The 23,983-nt window shown below is 39.5% G+C and overlaps 1 protein-coding gene across 2 annotated transcripts in view; it reads right to left on the bottom strand.

Annotated features, from left to right (window-relative positions):
* atad2b (ATPase family AAA domain containing 2B) overlaps window positions 1-23,983 on the bottom strand; it is a 57,721-nt gene that overhangs the window by 9,066 nt on the left and 24,672 nt on the right. Inside the window, exons 24-26 of one of the 2 annotated variants that reach the window (XM_079474480.1) lie at window positions 23,233-23,352; window positions 5,863-6,417; window positions 4,323-4,447 (exon numbers count right to left, since the gene is read on the bottom strand). In XM_079474480.1, the coding sequence (XP_079330606.1) occupies window positions 4,323-4,447; window positions 5,863-6,417; window positions 23,233-23,352 (800 nt within the window). Of the gene's footprint in view, window positions 1-4,322; window positions 4,448-5,862; window positions 6,418-22,508; window positions 22,668-23,232; window positions 23,353-23,983 lie in introns of those variants that run through there. The other variant, XM_079474481.1, reaches the window with a different exon arrangement.

Raw genomic sequence — 23,983 nt, 5'->3', positions numbered from 1 at the left:
CTCGTATAACAAATCGTTCTTCCTCGGACTCAAGAAATCAGACAAAGCAAACAGCGACTCGTAGTAAAGTGTGCATATACGACATCAGTGATGTGAGTGACGCGCGCAGTTGACTATCACGCACAGCCTGCACTCGTGGCGGGTTGCGTTCTACTCGTCTTTCCACATGAAATAACAACGAGAAGAAAGTCCAGATTTGAATGTTGCACATGCACGAGTATTTGTAAAAAATGCGTGTAAAATACGAACATTTAGTCGCAGTCTGGAGCCATGAAGCTGTTTACAGACAGAATACTAACTTTAAAGTTGACTTAAACTTTATAATGAATATGTAATATCGTCCATGAAATCCTAAGAAAATCATTACAGCGGGATTTGAACTTGAGCATTTCACACGAGAACCATGACTCAATGTGTCAGACCCCATGTGTGCTAGGATGCAAAAGGGTCAACATTTCAAAATAAATTTAACATTTTCTCTACGTAAAACCCACAGTCAGATACATCTGGTTTAAGGGAGAACAAAAATCCCAGTAATTGCTTTGCAAATTGATGCCTCACCAGCCCACACACATACACAAAAGGTCGGTAAGTTGCAATATGCAAAACCAAGCGTGAAAACTAAGAACTGTTGTTCTGGTCGAAAAAGGTTCGTGAGAAAAATGTCAAAGCAGACTACCATATGTTGCTTTGAAACTTCTTTGAAAAAGAACAAAAGTCCATAAAGTTACATCACACTGAACAAAATAAGATTACGAAGAATAAACACTTTCTTGAAGAGTGACATCGGTGTCAAAAGCATTACGTGTTAATAAAACCAATACTGTGTGTTCTCAAGAGTAATTGTTGAATCATTTAATAGTTAAAGAGACATTTCTTGTCACTATAGAGAATTTCAGGACTGTGGAAAGAAAGTTTAATAGCATCTCTGGTGTACTCCAACTCAAAAACACCCTGATCATAATTCAATCCCAGAGAAATGGAGAGTTGAAATGGTCATTAAATAATAGAGTTAAACTGCGTTAAATAATCGAAAGCAGGCCTTAAGACAGAAACATTTGCATTTCATGTTGTGATCGTCACAAAAATAGCTGACACACAATGTACTGTATGTATACTGACACTCTGAAGTCAAAACCAAGCGTAATGTGCAGCCCTGTGTAAAATACAAACTTAAACTGAATAAACATCACTGTGGTTAAGTGTTTGCACGCTGCCGTCTATAAGAAACGTCTGACGCTAGTTCATCAGCCCGGCGGTTCAGCACTGACACATTCGACATAAAATCGATTGTCAAAGATCCAAGAGCCCTTTGGGCTAAATGTGTGACATGCATCACCAAAATGTACTGCTGCTCTAGCTACGAAGAGAAAAAGTGGAAAAGTTTCAGATACAGACTGAAGGTCTGATCTGCCAAATTTCATCACGTCTAGTGCGGTCTAAATTTCAACCTGTCAAAGCTCTTGTTCTGGAACAAGGTGGCCTCCTGCGACCAATTAGAATCAGTCTTTGTTTTCTGTTATCTCCAGTGACAGCAGCAGGAAAGCACAGATACGACCGAACTGATGTGACGTGTTTATGTCAATGCTTTGTAATTGTTGAGCATCAATTTCTGAGAACTTAAGTGACGGCTGGATGCATCAACAAGGGCATCCACTCGCATCACTATATAACAACAAGTAAACCAAACAGGTAGCTCTTACATTTTCCAAACATCCGGATTTTTTTTGCTATGAGCTGTATGTTTAGTAAGTTTGGACAACAAGTAACCCAAATATGTTCACGAGCAAGTGTGGTATGTTTGTCCAGCGCCCAACGTTAGCAAATAATGTGGTACAGGTCGTCATGTGTTTTCTTCTTACTTACTACAGTGTTGCTGAGAAAGCAGAAGAGGTTACAATTAGCAGACTTCTGTGATTCTATGTTTTTATGTGCTGTTTCTCTATTTCATCAATTATACAGACAGTCTGATCTTCCCAACACAGATCAGACATTCTGAAGGTAATGCCAGCTGGAGCTGTGCGAGTCGTCCATTTCTACTTAAAATCATTTTGGATGTTGTACTCTTAGCATCCAAATCTTATTGAATAACAAACACTGTCATGATACATATATACAGTACCAAAAATATTTTACACTCTGTCTACATTTATACTATAACATACATTTGTTTTTTTATAATTCTCATTTAATTCAGATTTTTCTACGCATACCATACGTATATATTGTATTTAGATTCCATTTTATCTGTACATTTTTATTTGTCATTGTTATTTTGTGTCTTACTACCTTCGCTCTATTGCTTGCACGATCTAAGAAGAGATGACTGGGCATGTGACAAACTGAATTGAATAGAACCGATGTTTCGCATTATGCTAATAAGAATCTGAGAATATGAATAGTCTCAATGTACAGACAGTTTCATCGGACGTTTGTTGATCGGTCTGGCTAAGTGGCTTTTCATTTATATTTTCATCTTATTTATTAATAATATATATTAATTAGGGCTGTTAAACGATTAATCCAGAATAAAAGTCTGTGTTTACATAATATATGTCTGTAGACTGTTCATATTAATTTTGTATTTATAAACGCATACATGCACAGAGAAATCACAACCTCTGTAAATACCAAAATCTTTCTCTAGCTCTGCAGTCTTTCATTGTTATTATATTATCAAAACACTGACATGTGATTCTGGCTTCCTGAAATGCTCAACACCATCAAGAGAAGATGGAGCTCATGGTTTTCTGTGACAGCTTTTGGTTCTAGATGCAAAAATGTCAATAGTAATGAGCACATCTCCAGTCAATGAATATGAATGAAGCGTTAGGAAAACAGCCCACTTTCCATTCCTAATATGTGTCGGGCATTTTGCCACACCAACCAGGAAGATACCCGCTTAAACGGCAACTCTCACCCCACTTCAACGGCAATTCAATTTGTTCTGTAAGCCTGGGATGAAAAAGCAATTATTCACAGCATCCGACACTTCGCGATCTGTTCCTTAAAGATATCGGCCTTTTCTCGCTAAATGAACAAATAAGCTGGAGGATTAGTGCCACACGTGCTCCGGGGCCTTCGCCCCCCATCGCTTTCTCCAGCCCGCTGGCCGGAAAGGACCAGCCATCCGAAGACCGAGCAGCGGAAACGATTGATGTCGTCTTGGGGTATTTTTTATACTGATTGGCGTCTCGTACGGTGAGAAAGAGGTCGTTTCTTCAATCTTTGACTCTTTAAGATGCTGCAGTCACAAGTTTACAAGAGTTGGCACTTCGGTGTTAGTGAGAAGCACACTCAGCACGACTAACACTCGCTGCTTTGAAAGTGTGAGCCTCCGACATATGTCACTGGCTAGGGATGTGCTGCATATGAAGCCATAAATGAAAGGCCAAAAATCGTTCATTATTGACTCACCCTCATATCATTTTAAACCTGTATGACTTTCTTTCTTCTGCAGAACACAAAAGAAGATTTTATGAAGAACGTTGGTAACCAAACAATACCGGCCCTCGGTGACTTCCATTATATGACAACTCTTACACACTTTTTGTACAACTTGAGGGTGAATAATTGATAACAGAATAATAATAAGATGTTTTTTAAGTATGCACGCAAGCATTCAAAGAGTGTGAATAAAGTGAAACAAAACAAAACTTGGGAGTTGAGAAAAGGCTTAAATGTGTTTGTAAGAGAGAAGACAAAATCAATGATTGCCGCACTAATTTGATGAACTTGATAGCAAATAATGAAATGGAAATTAATGATTTTGGAAGCCAATGCCTTCAGCTTTACCGTCTAATGATGATGATGATGATGATGAAGTCTCTACACTGATGAGTCTCCATCTAAAATGAGTTAAATGATTGGAGTGATTTTCCCTTCTGGGAACGTATCGTGATGCAAACTTGCGGCGGAAAGCGAGACTTCTGGATTGAGCCTTTGATTGGAACACAAATCGTGTTCATATTATTGTACTGTTTCTACAACAATATTTACCCACATGAACACAAACTGAATCTACAAATATTACATTTTGACCACAGCAGCCTTTCGCCAGATATGTACGATATCTACAGTTCCAATGGATTTTTGGAAGCTAAAGCACCACTTTAATCTGACGAACTCTTGCCTAAAGCCAGTAAAAGCACAAAGAATTTGTGGCTGGAGGGTTCTTTGAGCTTTCCTGTAGCTCAGTGGTAAAATATTGACGCTAAAAATGCCAAGGTCATGGGATTGCACATACTCAGAAACAAATGTATAGTATAATGTAATGTAAGTCGCTTTGGATAATGGTGCAAATTCAACTGCTGTCTTCTCACCTTGAGCCGCTTGTGGTCAACCATGAGAGCAGGAGGTGGAGGAATATGTGCATCTTCCTCGAGCGTGTCGTGTGACTGTTGCTCTTCTGATGGACCTTTAGCACATTCCTTTGCTTTTGGTGATCCTGTTAACACATGAGCAGTCACGTTACGCAAGACAGTCAAAGGTGAAAACATACCACAAACACCTGAGGATATCATGTGTGCAGTACTGGCTGTATAAAAAAACAGTAGTAAAAATGGCTTTAACAGATGGTGTTCTGAGGACCGTAAACAAAGATTGATGTTAAAATGGGACTGTCATACAGCTGACTGTAAATACTAGGAATATTAGAATGTTATTTAATCGTGACTTTTAATGAAGTTAAAGTTATTCAAGCGTTTGATCAAGAAAAGAAACGAAAAGGTTTCATTAAAATAAATTGTCATGTCAAAAATCCTTAGTCTCCTGTAGGTTTATGAATAGTAATTTTGAAGTCTAAAGTGGGCGGAGCCGGCCATCGCCATCTTGGTAGCGTGTCACTTCCGGATGATAAAAAAGCGCAAAAAGGTGGGTGGAGCCGAGGTGCCTGCTTGGTGAAACCAATGTCACTAAAGTGACTTAAATGATATTAAGCCTTAAAATTCTGCATAATTAAAGCGGATGAGTTATTAAAAAATCCCCCGATTACAGTTGTCACGAAGGGCAAAAATAGCTTTATAGACCAAAGTCATTTTTGGTACTTGGCTGTAAACATGTTTTTCCTGCTATAATGTTGAGCATTTTAACATGGTGTTCAATGACATTCTGCTCTCTTTTGGAGCCAGTCAACGAATTGCAGTTCAAGTAACTTCCGTGTTGGCTTCACGAGAGAGACCACTCGGTAAAAACATATAGCGTGTATAATGCTTAACACATTTATTTCACCGCCTGGTATAATTAAGAGAAAACGCCAATATTTGTCAAATCTCAAATGAAATTAGAGCCGACACTCTCAACTTCTCCAAAATGAAGCGTAACATTCAACAAGTTAAACTAATTGAGCATCTGTATCAAAATAATGAAGTGCTTTCTTTCGTCCTTTCTTGCAAAACAGATCATTTGAAAATGTATGGATAACAACAATAATATAATTTTAGCATTAGAAGTACTCCTGTGACTAAAGAGCTTACACATACTGCTGGATTCACTTTTACAGAAACATAACAAATGTTTTTGGTTCATAACCAAACCAATACCAATAACCCAAACTCTTCTAAATTAAACCTCAATAAACCTTACATTGGGTGGTGGTCTAATAAATTTGATGTACATGTACAATCAATGAATACTGAAGGAACTTGATGTTTATCTGAAATGTCTTGTCTTGTCTTATGCTCATTGTGTGTGTGTATATGAACATATGAAGAGTCTGGTTCCAAAATGAGATAACTTTGAGATTATGGCTCAAATAAAAAAATCTGCCTTTTTAATTGATATTAATTGAATGCAGTCAAATCTAATTTCGCAACCAAACTCTTATTATTTTTGCCTGCTTTATTTATGCAAAGCAGGTCGTACCTTCTTTTTCATGGTCTGTATCACACATCGTGTCCACCTCTAGCGTTTCGTTCTCCTCTGCGTTGCATTCTGGGCCGGAGGATTCTTCATGCTCCGCTGGTTTCTGCTCCACCGCACCTCCAGTGTCAGACCGTGAACCTTCCGTCACCTCCTTTCCACCTCCTTCAGTTTCTTTACCGCTTTCAATGCTGTCCATAGACTCATTTCCATTCACACACTCCTGAAGAACGGGGACCTCTGACACCTTTCCGACGGAAGCCTCGACTGACAGAGCCTGGTCTGCCTCCTCCTCGCCCGGAGAACCTCGAGAAGCCGTGGGCTCACAGGAATTCTCCTCCTCTGTGGAGAGGACATGTCCGTTGGCCTGGAGTGGCTGTTTGTCAGGCTCCATGGTGTCACAGGAAGACTCGTCGTGCACCATCGTGACCGAGTCTTCCACCCCTTCTTCCTCCTCTGGTTCGTCGTCCTCCGTTTCTTCCTTTTTATAACTCTTTTTCTTCCGAATGATGCCCCGTCCCCAAATCGGTCGTCTTCGCAATTTGCGCTTTATGTTATCTGAAAATGACAAAAGATTTGAACGATTATTTTCACATTCTGTCTGGTTTTTCAGAACATTAACTGAGCACTTAAAAACAAGTATCGGTGTAATATCACGAGCATTTGAATAACTCAAGATCATCGCTTCCTCCCATAATGACATGCAAAATCCCTTTTAAAATCACGGGTGTGGAAGTCGGTCTAAAGCCTTCATTAGACACGACTGACTGCGTGATGAACCCCTCACCCTCATGTCTCACAGTCACTCGCATGACAGCAGGAAGAAAAAAAATCGTTGTCCTGACCGTCGCCGGGGGAGCTTGTGTCGAGCGTTCCCGAACCACGGGGAAAAAATAGACAGAAGCGGGTGGGCCAATCTGTCAGCGCTACACGACACCTGTCCACTGTGTAATTGGTCGAAGTGGAGGGGGGCTACGGAAAAACACAGAGCCGGCGTCACTCGGCACGCGGGAGTCCGTGCTTAAAGCTGTAATTGAAAACAATGGAAGGCGGCCCAGATGTGCTTCATACATCAGAGCCCGAAAGGACGAGCTAATTTTCCTCCGGTATCGGACTCACAATAATGGATTCCCAGCCCACCCCTTCCATTCTAAATACTAAGTCTTTTTTTAATCGGAGAGCTTGATTGCCGAACGCTTGGTCCTCCCTTCGGATGTAGTCACAATGATCGAGCGAATAGAGAGATAGTGTCTTGGAGATTTCCAACAGATGGAAAGAGTGCAAAAGCTATGAAAGCTAGCGTGAAAAATCTGAATGAAAAAAGTGCCTTAAAAATGTCAAAGTGATGGCAGTAAAACTTTAACAGGTTTGATTTCGCACATTCCTCCGGTCAAGTCAGGGGTGAAACGTCTAAGGGTTCAAAAGTGATGTTTTTACTGTCGTTCCCTTCTGCAGTAGCTGTTTATCTAAGATCCAATATACGAGGTGACGTGTGCTCATTTTCAAAAGTTAGAATACGTTCTCCTGAGCGTACATGCAAAGACAAATAAGCCATCCATGTTAAATGGACCATAAAGCATAAACACGGCGACTGCTGAGTAATTATTGTCCTGTTTGTTTAGTGCTTCACGATAAGGGCTGGGTATCGATTCTGACGTTCTGATTCACAAGCACTCGATTCGATTCGAGTGAATATAGATTTAATGCAGATCCTGTAGATATTTAAAAAAAGATCGGTAAATATCACAAAATGATATCGGCTTATATCCCGATTAATCCCAGCCCTATTCACGATGCCATAGAAGAACTTGAGAAGGTTCTTTGCGGAGGAAAATGCGTATTTGGATTATACAGACAAAGAAAGAAATGGTTCTTCTGGCATCGTTGATAGTTGGATCATCCAACAAGACTTCATCATCATCATCATCATCATCAGTCTGTTTCTATCAAGACAGCTATTTATGTATCGGATCATGAAAAGCACAACCGTAGGACAAACGACAATATCAGTCGAGATCATAATGCACGTGTACAACATCTGATGTTGAATACAGATGGACAACAAATAAAGCGTGACTTATAAGCCTCAACTTATTAGGATTTAGAAACCGTATGGAGCCAGGGCGCACGCAGCAAGCAATTTAAGCAAAGGTCATTTTTTTTGGTAGCCATTTCACTTTTTCTTTGGTGGCTACACGAGACCTAATTTGACATTTCGCCCAAATCTCGGCACACAATAGTCGTGACTCTCTCCAGAGAGACCCATGCAGTGCATCATATCCTAATGATCCCTAATTTAGTCCACAAAAGCTCAGACTACTTGTGTGTTCAGCCAGAATACTGGATTTATGATTGAACGGCACTACAAAGGAGCTGGAAAATGCCGGACCGACCGGACTGACTGATAGAAAACACAAGAATTGCCGCATTGAAAGCGATTTAATGAGATTTTCGAGACGGAAGCCTGCTTTCGTGTTTAACTAGGTTTTACTAGCTCTATACGAGGCTTAAAGCCTAAACGAGAGAAGGAAAACAGCGACAAAAGGAGCATTGTGAATATTTTTCCCTCTGGTTTTAAAATCAGATTGATGATACAGCAAAAGGCAGAAGACTTGTAGACTGTGGCCTCCAGGACTGTTTTATAACCCTCGGGTTTCACCGTTGAGGGAAAACGCAGTGCAATATGGATATTTGTATCTCTAAAACGTTCATTCCAAGTCATAAAAAGGCAGTTCGTCACATCAGACAAATGCTTTTTCATGTCTAATAGGTAGAGAAAACGAGTGAGGGGATTATGATCATGATAACACAATACAGTCTTTGATGCGTTAAAGCCTTGATGTGCTTCTTGTTTCTCGCACTAGCAGATGTTTTCATGACAGACTGTCTGAAGTTAGTCAATAACAGGTTTTATTTCAGATAATACTGGTGTGGCTATCAAAGTTATTCTAGACACTGACATGTCTGCGGAAACAGAGTATAGGAAGTACAAAATAAACAAACCAAAAAACTCACATGTAGAAATGACTCGGAATTTACTCGTATTACATTTAATGAATGAGGCCCATAGAGGCCACAAACCAAAGGGAGTTTCTCTCAAAGCATCTAGCACAGGACGATGGTGAGCTGGACAGGGTAAAGAGCTGTTACCCATCGCATGCGGATGGATGAATCTGCACTACAGCATCTCTGTCAGAAAGCACAGGAAAAAGGGAGGAAGAGATGGATCGAGAAAAGCTCACCAGGGAGGACTTCTCACAAGCGGAGATTTTCACAGCCTGGCTGTGTTTGTGAATGGAAGCGGCTCAGAATAAACCAAAAAAGCACAGAAAACATGTTTCAGGATTTGAGCGCGTGAGGTGGGGGACTGCCAAAAATAACGCTTGAAGATGCTAGAAAAAAGACCTACGCTTTGTGTAAGCTTGCGTACGTGTTTATGGTCCTTAATGTAACCCCTAAAATATCAGATGCAGCGCTTTTTCATCATATGTGCGTGTTTGCTACATAGACGCTTTCATTTATAAATGTCACCTTTCTAAACACGGTGATTACTCATAGCTCAGCTCTCCTGGCCACGTACAGGCGACCTTTCCTGTTACTGCGAGGGAAATGGAAATATTTTTTAAAGCAAAACAAGACCCGCAAATTTTTATAGAAACAAGAACGTGACAAGGTTTCTCAGTAAGTTCCGAGTAGGCGAGCACAGGTAATGATGTGCACATCAAAATATGATATATGGAGAAAAGAGAGAATAAACAGGATATTTGTATAAAAACACTATTATACTTTAATAAAAAACTGATGCAACACGTTTATTCTTCTCATATTTACCAACAGGCTACATTTCCTTTGTTATTATGCTAATCGGTTTCACAATGTTAAAATAAGAAAGCTGCGTGGCATCCGTGGAACTCACCGATCCCCCCATGTCATTAAAAAGAGAGAGGTCAGAGGTATCCAGGTGTCAGGTGGCTACAGTGGTCATTACCCGAGAGAAGCCGGGCGCTGGCCAAGAGAAAAAGTTGTCATTCCGCACTCTTCCCACGTTTAAATAATGCATGGGAATTGTTGTAGCATAAACACACAGTCCCAGACGGTTTCTATAAAAACGCATGTGTGTATGTGTGTGGAAATGCTCTTCTTAGAATAGCTCAGCACTTTGTAATAATTAAAACGGCCACCGCATGCATATTTCATGCGGCGCCAGGAAATTTAATCTGTGCTGCCACCAACTCCCCCTCTCGCAGCTACCTGCCGAAACACCTTATCTAACGTTCATTAATTGTTTCACAGCACACAAATACAAAATAAGTCATTTTAAAGGTCCGTCTTGTAGGGACACCATTCCCCACGACGACTCCCATGATGCAACAGCCTGAAAGCGCGGGTCTGCTGTTCATGAGGTACACATAACAAGACAAACCGGTTAAAATAAATATATTCCACATGACAAATATTTTGAAAAATATAATATACAGTACAAAATATAGGACTTCTGCCAAGATGCACCGATACTAAATTGCACCACCAACACGATAACAGATAATTCGGAGTGATATCTGCCGATACCGATTCTGAAGATTAAATAATATATCTTGACTTTCTGACTGTTGTTAGCTCTTAAAATGACTATTAATATTGAACATCAATGATGTTTCTTAACATTTTATAGATACAGAGCACAAAGTCATTGCATTTTCCTGTACTCTTTTGATTGACAGGATATATCGGCTCTTACCATCAGCGGTTTTCAAAATATCGGCTGATAGTCAATGGTGTGAAAATGTGCTTTTCGACTGATAGCAAGTTAAAATGATGTCTTGCCTGTATTATTTTGGGTTACCAAGAACCGTTACTTGGCTAAACTTAAATGCGACAAAGTTAAAGAACAAATTGTTTAATTAATACAATGAATCTTTACTTAAATCACTTGCACAGTGTGATACATTTCATGCAGTTGTGTACTTACATTATCCCAAATGTAATGTAAATCCAGAGGAATTCCTATTTAAAATAATGGCCCGTCCCTTGTCTCCCTTGTATTTGTCGCATTTCAATGACTTACTATCCGCTGCTCCGCACGACCCTCATTTTCCGGCAAATGCGAAAGTGGTTATACAGCATCTGGGACGCAGAATCTGTTGTTCTGTTCTTATGGATCACGATGACTATTTGGTGAGTAAAGGAAACCCAAAAAAGCGTAAATGTAGTTTACTTTTTAAACGCAGACTGTATGACTGTGTTAAACACGAAAAACTGTGTAGCATTACGCTACCAAATCAATTGAAATCCAATTTCATTCGCAGGCTAACGTAGCATTACATTCCATGTTTCTTGCAAGCGAATTCTTTACGATGACATCAAAAAAATGATTTCATTAACTCGTCTGTGAACATAATGTCCGATCTCCATTTAAAGTGTTCATATCATTATTGCTTGCTTGCAACTAAAAATCTTAAATCAAATGTAGGCATTCATTTCAAGACAAAAGTCTCTCCCTAGTTCACATAACATTGACTTCACCAACAAAAACTGAAAATGTGTAATGGTCGTGACAGTCCCGAGCTCATTTACATCTCACTCCCTTATCTGTGATCTCCCCTTAATGTTGTTAGATTTTCACACGCCAAGAAGTTAGCAAATTATATCAGCTTAAATGCACAAAATCCTTACAGAAATCCAAACCAGCCTGTTTAATTTTAAGGCTCAGCGAGGCTAAAAACGATTACGTAATGTTATATTATGACAAGAAGCTTAACTAACATCACTAAAGTACAAATGAAAGTCTTGTAGGCAGGTAAGGGCGCTGTTTCTCAGGACCACATCATTATTACAATAGTTTCTTGTCAAACATTTCCGTGGCTTTACAATGGCATTCATTCAGCCCTGTTCCAACACGTTTTTACTCCAAATCCATTTGACTAACATTTAGTCTGAAACAAAACAGTCAAGGTTAACAAAAGGTGCCGCAATAAAAAGTGTCAAGAAAGCTATTTTACAAGCATATTTAATACAGGGAGCATAGTTTGCAAACGAAACACACAAAACTTTTGGAAACTAAACACTATAGATAAGAGGATGGAAGTTAAGCTACAATCCAAACAGCATCTTTGTTGCGACTGCTTGACATGGATTGCTTTAGAATTAGCAAGCGCTCGAGAGCACTCAAAAACGAAATGCCCGGCAACACAAAGTCTCAAATAGGGAACACACTGAATACCAAACAGTGAACACGCAGTTCACAAACAGTTCTTTCAGTGACCTCGGAGTTCAGCCAAATCAAACAGATTCAAATAAACTCGAAAAGCCTTTATTTTTACAACGGGTGGATGTTACAACAGGGAGCGTATCGTTCATTCATTGCTCAATTGGTGGATGCAGGCCTGTCGTCGGACTCAACATGACCTTCACATAAAAGGCAGCGGTTCATATGATTGCAGCCTCTCTTTACAGCTTATTTTGGTTGTTATATCTTAAATGTTAAATAACCTGACCCTGTTTGATCAAGGCATGTGACGGTTTTGTTTCAATATACCCAAATGTGCCCAAAAATCAAGTTTAAAAAACAGGTTTCTGGCTGTTTTTAAAACACCATTGTAATCTGATGTTTTGATGAGCCGATGTCTATTTTTTAGAAAATTGAAAGAGAGAGAGAGAGGCGACACAGTTAGTCACTCTGCCCTTTGTCATGCACCGAAGGAACTTAATAAGGTCTGTGGATCAATCACAGATTCAGTCTATGCCTTTGGAAATGAAGCAGATCAGTCATGCGCTTCCTCGGCCGACTGCAGAGAGGAACACGTGAACATGCACAGGGGTAATTCATCTCTCCTGTAAGTGTGCTACCGTACAACACCAGCAACGGCTTCGTCACAGTCTGTTCTCAGGAAACGTCTATGGGGATAACAATGGCCCCCTGAAGAGCTCTCAACACCACTGCGTTGACACTTGGGTGGATGTGTACGTTTGACGGTCGGTGGTCTCATGCTAAAGGTTAAGAGCGTCTCGATGCACGGATCAATCTTTAAACTAAAGAGCTCCTAAAAATAGGTACATCTTCAAGCCGTTACACAAAGGACGGTTGCATCTTGTATGAATGAGTCGAAAGCTCGTGTTCTCGTGAATGAATCAGTGGCTTCTGTGAAGGGAATGACATCATACCTCTGAAGTACTGGGATGTATATTTACCAGTCCCGGATGAGATTCAAAACAAAGAGGGGCATCTTGGCATTTGCTAAGCCAAGCGCTGTGGATAAAGACGATTTTCAGATTTCACAAAGCCTGTAGTTTCGCCTTGCACACTTTCTGTCCAACCTTTGACCTGCGAGAGCTGTCCAGCGCACTACAGAGAAAAGGGTTTATCGTAAGGATTTGACAAGATAGAACGTCTTTCATCTGATATGAGAATTGTGGTTCAAGCTAAATCAATAAAAGGCCAAGAACAGAAAAAAACGATCATGATCAAAATTTCATGATATCATCTACATAATTTGAATGCAAACACCTCTTTTGGTGTATCTACTGTCGGTATTTAGTAAAAACAAGCAGTGAATAATAAAGGTGTGGACACGGCTGTTTTTGTGACAGACCTTACTGCAATGTAGAAGTTTCCTCTTCAAACAAAAAAACTTCATAGAATGAGAGTATTTGAATAAATCAAGCCACGTGGTTTACTAAGGTTTGCGCCCGTCATCGTCCTTATGTTGCTCCTAGTACTTTGGGGAATCAAATATTAAACCTGTATTTTTTAATCTGCGCCTTGTTAGTAAATCCCCTGTAGAGATTTTCACTCTCATCTGTGTTTTTTTTTAATTGTACGCTCACGCTATTTTGTGCTGTTCAGTAAATCTGGCTCCAAAAATAATTGTGCACTGCCACAGCCTACTAACAAACTACATTTAACATGTCTGACTAAACGTGCCACAGAAAAAAATAATAGAAGTGAATAGAAAAGAAGTTGAATTGAAGTTACTTATTTGTAGTTAGTTTGTTAAGAATCTTAAGTGCGGTTTAACAATCTTCATTTTGTTATTTACTGAAAAACGTACATTTCCATAAAGGCCAAAAGAGATAAGCGGAAAGCCACCTTCACTTCGATCATATCTGGTGTTAAGAGGCAACAAAGTGAGAATGAAGTCTTCCTGGCAAACATCCTGGAGAACGGCCTAGCCTTAGATTCAGTCATCACTTGCTTGGCATCCTGGGGTTCGCTGCGCTGGATGCTTAGATTACACCGTGAGCTTTATGTAGAAGCACATAATAGACCAAACACATGAACTACAGAGCATGCTTTTAATGGACACCATTAGGAGGCCGCGAAATTCGGATTAATACCAAACTGGGATTGTGATTACGTGAAACCCGGGTGAGGAGAATGTGAGAGAGTCCGGCCTGGCTGGTGTGGATTTCAATCATTCATCCTCTTTCATACAAAAATCCGCTAAACAGTTTTGGGCAAACAAAGCAGGGAGTTTGAAATAAGAGACCACAGGTAAAAGCCAAAAGAGTCGGACCTTTACAGCACATTAAAGAAATTGTCAGTTCAAAGCTAGAGTTTACCCAAGCACTGAACGGCCAAACTGGTCAGATGCGATTACGCCCAACAGGGACCGACGTTATGTTGTGCCATGAAACAGCGAGCAAAACCTGTCGGTTCACCTGAGACTGATGTCAACAGATCTGTAGCATCAGAAGCTGAAATTTTTATGGGCGGATTTATGAATAAAACATCAAAACCGTCGCAATGGTGTGTCAGGTCAGATCTGTGGCGCTTTTAAAAGGCGAAATGACCAATACAAGACAGAAGAACAGGCCAAACATTTGTTCTATCAGTCTGAATAATTTTATATGGACGAATCAATCAAAGGTCAGCAGATAACCACCATCGGATGTATAGCAAAAAATCATACTCATCCTGAACAAATGCATTGAACTACAAAGTGCCCACAATCTGTCTTCTGGGAATTAAAAGATACACAACAAAATAAAGAAATTCCCCAAAATAGTCATCCAAATACGGATTTACTGCACCAAAATCATTTCCATAATCCTTACTGATAAGACTTTGCACTTTCAATGATTCATTGATTCTTGTGATGCATTCAGAGAAACCAGAATTTTGTCTTAAACTGAATTTACTTAAACTTATTTTTGTGACAACACAAAAATGCATTTTTGCATTTAGGCCCAACGAAAACATGAACAAACTGAATCACCGAACGTGTCACCTTACTTTCAAAACCGGAAACGCACAAAGCCAGAAGATTACTTGCCGAAGAAACCAGATCCGCTAACAAGGTGCTAAAACATAACCAAAATAGCAATTACAAATCACAAAAGACTCTTCTACGAATGTTCCTTTTTGGGTTAAGAAACGTCTTCACGAAATTACACGCCATTACCGTAGGAATGAAACCTGCCCTTTTCTGATATCTCATGCGTAAAAGCGATTGGGTAAGTCAGGGGATAAATGAAGTTTTTCCTCACAAAGGTAATGGCTGCGTAATGACTGCATTAAAGCGGTATTCATGAAGTCTCGAAACCCCGAGAGCGAGATGGAGAAGGTGGAAGCAAACAAGAACTCTACGTAGATAAAGTAGCATGACATTGGCACCTAATACACAGAAAGGGAGCAAAACAATGAAATGCTAAAGGGGGATGAGAGAGAAAGAACTATCCTAGATTTATCTGCAGACACCGTTTTATCATTTATAGCTTAAATTTCCTGTATGTGGATTTGTGGTGCATTAAAAACGTTGTTTTTTGTTCATCCCAAACAAACAACGGCATAAGTTTAGCCATTTTAATAACCTGTATGTTTTATTGTAAGCTATGCTGTTTTGTACTGTACATTACATTCATTCATTCATTGCACATTTGGATTGCTAGCGGTTTCAATTAATGAAACCAATGTAAAGCATAGATTGACATAAAACACACAGGCCATTAAATGGTTAAATCAGTTGTTTACAATGAACCTCTGCTTCTAATCTATATTCATACCCGACCCAAACAAATGCACGAATGAGCCAAAAGGAAATGAAACATGCCGGTTATCAGTTTACAAATGGAGCCTGTGGAGAAACAATATATTGAACAGTAAATGTGCTAAATCGATAAAGTAAACTACTTCTGCCATCACAATCCGTGTTGGGAACAATCTGACATTGATGGACATTTTAAAAGGGAATTCTAACTCATCCGTACTCAAGGTTTTCAAACCTAAAATGTATTTCCGGGGTCATTTATGGCAAGGACGATTTCCTTTATAAAGGTTTCATGAGGTCTTTGCTCGGAGTAAAGGATTGGAAAGAAGACGTCATCTAAACTGACCCTCAAATCAATGTCCAAGTTTTCCAGAAGGACAGTAGTGTCCTTCACGCAAGGCTTTATGCTCGTGCAATCCGAGACACTTTGTCTGTGACAAAAAGCTCCTGAGAACGGCGTAATGGTTCGTCGTTCGCCAAAGCGCTGCTTGAAACATGCTGAAGTATCTATCCTCACACCACTCCGGCAAACTGAACTGAAATAATAGGCTCCTGTTGGATGTACACCATTACAGCCAAGAGAAGAGGATAAAAAATACCCACAATGCAACAGGGAACGCATCGGGCAAGCAAAATCTAAAAAAATTAAAACGTCTAGTTTAATAATTAGTTAGCTAGAATGGCTTGTTCCAGAAAATGCACGAGACGGGAATATAACCAATTAAAAAGATAATAGTTTAAATAGAGGACTTGTTGCATAAAGAATTAAACTGAACATTGGAGGCCGATAAGTGGTATATTGGCCAATATACAGTATCTAAATATTAATAGAAATTTGCCGAAAACATAAGGCAGAAAGGTGTCCACAAACTGTTTGGTTACAAGCGTTCTTCTAAATATATTTCTCTGTGTTTATCAGACCAAAGAAATGTATACAGAATATAGAGTTTCTTACAGAGTAAATGACAGAATTATTATTTTCTGGAGAACTGTTCCTTTAAGAATACGGTTACATTAAAATCGCTAGTTGCACAAGATGGCAATTTTTGGGAGGCCTGGTTCGACAAACGAATTTCCTGTCGTATAACACCGTGCGGGAAAAGGAGGATTTTGTGCCGACAAATATGGGTTTTTTTTAGATAAAAAATAATAAACAATGTATCGGCGATATGACAGATCCTCTCCCTATTGCTATACGACCAGACATAAGTTTGCCGGTCCTGGCGTCCCAAAAGCTCACCGGGCCATCTTGTGCAACCAGCGCAAAAAAGCTTTTTGTTCACTGCAAAAATATTTGTAAAGATAAACTTTTCAAAACATGAAAAATTATTCATGCAGTTTAAAATGGCTTTAACAACTAAGTGAATCATCGAAATGCATTTCACCGTAGAAGCTCGGGACAGCGTAATGATCATGCTGGGGACACGAAAACTGAAGACTTTTACTTTGAGACACCCATCTTCATAATTAAGTCAATTAGCGCTTACATTAGAGAAAATAAGCGCAACTCTACTGAGAGCTCAGATCCGCTCCATGTGTAATTTGGGGCCAACAAGATTTCCCTGGACTAACCTAGTAGCCCCAACGCAATATAAGTTATACATTATTCAGGCCAAAGGCTACATCACAAACCGCAGAAAAAGGCTTGTTTAAACTAGATGTTTTTAAACGGGGATCCATTTTCCGTCAAAGCCATTACTGTTAATTGCTCATTTAAATGTATCAGCCACCGCATGAGAACAGCATAAAACTATAAATGAAACAAAAGTTGTGTGAAGACCAAAGCAGGGCCGCATGATAAAACTTTACGCAATCCACTGAGATGACTGCGACGATGGTGAATGATCATATATACAGCAAGCCTCTGAAAGGGCGTCAACAAACGCTATTTGTGGTTTATCATCCCTGGCAAGTTGCCTAGTTAGATCAATATCCCACTGACAGATTCATAAGATTTAATTTTTCATAAGATGCCTCCCTCATAAGATGCTGCAGTTTCTGATTTTCGGCTATAAATTGCACATCTACGAAAGACCAAAAGGGAAATTTGCAGAAATACAATTTTAGCACTATTGCATACAATAAAAGGCGGATTTAAAAAAACTCTGTTTACTTACATTTTAATATGGTGAAATGAAGTAACTAATGCGTTTTTTCCCCACAAAAATAATCATAAACATATCACAATTCTATGAATTATTGCTGTTGCACTTCAAATTGGTCCAAGTTGCGTTTGCCTGCTACATTTTCTGTAAAAATAATGTCAATAAGCTGCTTTTACATAAAGACATCTGTGTGACATTACCAAATGTTTTAGGGCCATTAAAGAATGCTTGCTTTGTTTTCACTATGATTTTTTTTTTTACTTCAAATGTCTTTTAAAGCAGCATGTCTTGTTTGCATGGACAATAGTGATGGGACTCCCCCTTTTCAATGAACGTCCTTTCTGTGAGCACGAATCTTAATTCTACAGCGTATAATTGTGTGCTTCAAATTGTATAGCAACAGTTTGAACTGCTGCTGAGCTCTTTGAGCTCTTTTCCATTCCAACATCTGTGTGCACAATTGATTTTGTCAAGTGTGGATGAACAGACATCCCCGAACAGCAGAAACCCTCCAAAACTGTTGCAACAAAGATGAAATCAAAACTCTTTAAAATGTATGCCTTTTTTGTCCTTATAGTGTATGTATAAGTGATCTCTTAAGGAAAGATTTATTATATCTTAAACCTTTTTTTCTCAAACTCTACAGCAAACGTACAATTTGTGCACCAATAACCCTTTCAATGTCAAATGTATCCCGGCAATGATTTTCTACGAGAGAAGTTAAACGCATTCGTGGACACAAATTAGTGACTTGCCATTTAGCAGTAACTGTTGGTCCGGTCCCGCTGGAGTGATTCAGGGTTAAGTGGTTATTCACTGAATGATTCTGGATAGTATACTTGTATACATTTAACCTGTAACCTTTGTGTTAGTTCACTAGATACTTAACCAGCCCGTAACACTTAAGGCTGTATTTGTTATTACTAGTAAATCTGCTAACATTATCAAAGATTAATACATGCTGAAAAACGACATTGTTCATGTTAGTTAATGTCAATACAATCATTCATGTTCGTTCATGGTGCATTAACTATGTTAAAAGTTACAAGGTTTGGTTTTAAAAACGTATTAGTCAATGATGAAATTAACATGAACTAAGATTGACAAATGCTGTTAAGTTTTTTTGATGTAAGCGAATGCACTACTCCTTATTGTAAAGTGTTATTGTCGTGGATAAAGACCTGTTTATTCTGTTACGGAAGTGCATTTGTTTTTTCCAAATATTAAAAAACATCCAAAAGTAAACAGGCTTAAAACAACAAACTGGAAACACAGTTGGGTTACGTTCACATCTGCTCCAAATCGACTCCCGGGCCTACCAACTATCTTTTGGCTAACGCAACCTCTTCAAAACAATGTTTGAATAGACACGAAAGTCAAGATCGTGCAGACATAGAAACATATAACTTCAACACACACAAAACCTTCACTTTCACAAAGTTTTGCAACACAAGAGGACATTCAACCTATAAAACATATTGTCTGTCTTTCCAGCTCAGGAAAGCATCTGGTGGTCTGCGTTCAGCCATCCCTGAATGTGCTGTGCATATCTGAACGCTGTTAGTCTCTATAATGAACATGTGTTTTCCATATGTATGAGATTTATCCAAACACACGTCCACATAAAACTTGATTTAGAGCTTCTCAACTACTGCGTGGCAGGTGTGTTTAGGGTCACAGACAGAAGGGTAAACAACACTGTACGTAAATTATAAAATATCAATATTGAACAAAGTTAGAATAGTAAGATAAACAGCAGGTTTATAAAAACTTTTTATAAAAAAGGATAAGTCCAGTAAATAACACCTCACATTAAATCGGCATTAACCTTGCATTGATGCACCCTGTGTTTTATACGCCATGCATGAAACAATCGACATTCAAGAGATATTTACAAACGAAATTGGCAATTTATTGTTGGCCAGAGGCATTTCATGGCAATATCAATACGTCTTGTTACATTAACACCTTTGTTTTCTTTAGTTCAATAACACTGTTGGCCGGGTCTACATCTCAGTCCTGAAGTTGAAAAGCCCTGATTTAGAGCGCGGGCAGCGGTTCACAACCTTCGGCGTCAGATAACAGAACAGATAAGCAAAAAGAGAGCTCATCCAAACAGCCAGAGGGATTAAATATCTCTTCTACTCCCATATTCAAGACCTTGATACTAGACCTGCTGAGTTTTACAGTCTCTGTGAGTTTGCGGCTGACTCATCACCCGGACTATAGAGAAAAGCAAAAACACAACGTTTTTTACCAGTCTCCATCTTTATGGCTGCTACGACACCGCTGAGGTATCTAAATCGGACACTTTGTTTGTCATCTATCCACTTATATGGCATTGAGCACTGGCTTTCATGTCTGTGAATGTAATTAAATATAAGACACGATATCCTGTATATAATTCTACGGCTTTAAAGGAACTACTGTATATGTACTGTATACCTCATGTGTCAAATGATTGAACAAAGAAAAAAATATATAGAGAATATTTTATTATGTTTAATATTAATTACTTTGATTTCAGGTTAAATATGTCCTGGCCATCTGCTTGAACGATAAGACAACCTGAAAATCTAAGTTAAGACTTGGTCCCTTTTGTCTTTCCGAAAAAACATCAAAGATAAAGCAAAATATGCGAGAAATGTAAAAATGTTTAGAGGAAAAAATATCTTCGGCACTGAAAGCTTTAGAATTGATACGAACTCACCATGTCTGCACAGCAAGAAATATAACACAGGCAGGGAAAGCCACCGGTCTCATCCTGAGGTGTTTATTGCTTCTAACAGGCACCTTCTCATCTCTCAAGGATGTAATCATTATTTTCGTTTCTTTTCCCTTGAGCGGCTACACTGATGCTCGGAGGCCCTGTCCTGTCATACAGCCGAGCAGAGACATGAGCCATCTTGTGGACGGACGAGGAAGAGCGGGACACAAATTAGAGGACAGCGTATGGTGTCTTACCAATAAGATTAAATGGCCATGACCGAGTTAAAGGTAAAGTTACATTTTGTGTCACTATAATGTTTTAATGTCACTATAATTTCTCCTTTTATAAATAAATACGCAAAACTATATGCAGTAACATATGTACACATAGGCAGGCACAATCAAAATATCAAATATTGGAGGCAAAAAATGTAATAATGGCAACCAGCATGACATGGCAACCTTGCCTCGACCACAGAAATTACACATTATATGCGATTACACGTGTTAGAAAGGCTATTCCTAGAGAGTAAGATATTTCATTTAGATTCGGGCATAACTAGAAAGTTATATGCCTATAATCTCCCAGGATTTTGGGAAATTGGTTGTACTCCTGGTAATGCTTCATATTTTATTTGTGTGCCACAACAAGTTGTTTTTGTAGTAATAATATATAATAATTCAACATACAATAAAACAACCTGCGCACAAATACATAACGACAATCCAAGACGAAGACAAAAAGCCACTTTAACCATACAATACTCAATACTCATTTTATACAGCTGTAGAAAAACTTAAGACCATTTCAAAAGAATTTTCTGTTTTTCTGAATTCACCATTTATAGTAAAATTATCTTTTTGTTTCATTCTGTGACCTATTAACAATATTTCTCCCAAATTTCAAATATAAATACTGTTTCTATTTGTATTTATTTGCAGAAAATTGAAGAAATAGGTAAAAATCACAGAAAATATTATCTGTGAGACAAACAAAAATAGTATTTTTACATGATAACCTCGGTTTTTATGACAGTTTTTATGCTGTCAGTCGTTCACATTGCTGTTGGATGACATCATGTCGCTCCTGAGGTTTGATTTTGTAGAAATTCAATAGAATACACTGGACTGGCATGACCACAGTATATCTAGAAATGCTGATTCAATGAAAATTTGTAATGGTCTCCTAATTCTTTCTGCACCTCTATATAGAAAACGTCTGTATGAAACATCAAGTCCAATACAGATGAAAGAGAAATGAGCTGATGAGTATAATGCAGTTTTGATCAACTCTACACTACTGGAAAAATATCAATATTACTGTACCGTGACCCTGACAACAATATAACACCTCCACGCTTAACAGCCAAAATTGTACAAATCTGAAAATAAATAACCCGCGACTTGACCTGCGCATGACAAGATTACGCTCGCATTGAGTCGAAGTGTTTCTCAACACAGCTACGCTTCAGAAAGTTGCTAATTAATCTCCCAAAGTGCATATGAGAGAATCCCACGACTGCCATCTGACAATTTATCCTCAATCTAATGAGTCCACGTTGGCAAAGCTGCAAGAACAAACTCGCTTGGCACGCCAGGGGCGGCAACGGCAGCTCTCGGCAATTCACAGCATTATGGCGTTATATGGATAACGGCAATGCGTAAACAAGCCGCTTCCCCACAACAACCTCTTGTGGGGCGAAGCAAAAAACAAACGTGTGTGATGAATGCTTGGTAAAACCGTTGCCAGCTGCTGCACGGATGTGCATGCGTGCCTTGTTGCGGAGCAGGTGCAGAAGCTACTTTCTGAGCCCTGAGCCTTCCCAGCATCCCTCTCCATCTGCTGGGTGGCCACAGGAGAGGTCCGCCACGGCCGGTGATACGGTTACAGGGCGGCAGGATGGGAGTGCGATCAGAGGGTGTTGCTCTGACGGTCAGAGAAGCTTTGCTCTGGGGGTTGCAGCAGTGTTGCGGTCGCAACACCTGCGTCAATCCTGCCTCATTGTCTCTGCGCAAATAACAATAGCACCGGGACTACAGGTCACAACACTGCACGACGTCAGAAACAACAGCATGAAACAAAGCAAAACACATCGACATGAGGCCTATTTGTGCAGAATGATAATCAAATAATGCGTATATACGCATGCAAGTATACATTATGTACATTCTTAAAGTGACAGTTCACACAAAAATTAGCCGGTCCAGAATTTACCAACCTTCAGTCATTCAGGTTTCAATTGACAAGAGGGTGAGTAAATGATGACAGAATTTACATTTTTGGGTGAACTATCACTTTAAGTGACTCCGTCAGGTAGACAGTGACCCCTTTAGCTCCTTGTGAGGTGAAAGAGAGCCAGTATTAGAACAGCCGTGTACCTTTGAACCCATCTCACAATCACCCGTAAAGACTCTTTACACAGTCTGAGCTGTTAGCTAAAGCGTCTGAGCGTGCAAAACAAAGCCATCGCCCTTGTTTCTCAGCACCAAGTACACCCCGTCCCATCACCTGGAAATAGTCCAACCTAAGAGCTGTCACACAATCTCCGTTGTCGTGTTGTGCATGTACTTACTGCTGCAGTGCTTGTCCACTCCATCCCCCTGAGAACTGCTTAACCCCGCCTCCTCTCCCGCAGGCTTCCTGGTCGCCACGACGCTCAGAGTGACGGGCGGCTGCGGTGGGTCCTGAGAGACTGAGACACATGAAAACAAGAGTTACACAGTAATCAAAGTAAATAAGTAATAAAATAAATACTAAACAAACATGAGGGGAGAAGTTCAAGAGGCGGAGATTTGTAGCATTTTATGAATAATGAACGATGCGATTCAGTGCAAATCTGCTGAGCTTTCCGTGCAGGCTAACCTATAACTCTCCAACCCGCTGTATAAAATATTCAGCAGCACTTCTCTACAGCAGGTCATTTTTTTACCCCACCGTACTCTTTCAACACTGAACCGGTGCTAAATGAAAAGGTACCCAGGGCCGTCCCAGAAGGGGGCAGCGCGGAGTTCTCGTTCTGGCAGATATGGAGAGATCGCATGGCAGAAGTCAGAGGTAAATCTGTCTACCGGAAAACCTCTGGTGATTTGGGTGGGTGCTCGCAAAGACGCTCACTGCAGACTTTAAAGCCAACTACACTCATCTTTTTTCTTAAAAGTGAAGAATGTGCAGAACATTATGTGCCTATTAGGATGAAACCTCCATAGATGAATGTTAGTGCTGGTGGATGTTAATAGCTGTTGGCGAGAAAATCTATTGCTGAATCCCGATATCCATACTATCTGCTCTACATAGCAAGATTTAATGATTGCACCCCTCTTTTA

The sequence above is a fragment of the Barbatula barbatula genome, assembly GCF_947034865.1.
Source record: "Barbatula barbatula genome assembly, chromosome: 15".
Taxonomy (NCBI): Eukaryota; Metazoa; Chordata; class Actinopteri; order Cypriniformes; family Nemacheilidae; genus Barbatula; species Barbatula barbatula.
Note: the sequence above shows the minus strand (reverse complement) of the source record. Positions and strands in the feature narration are given on the sequence as shown.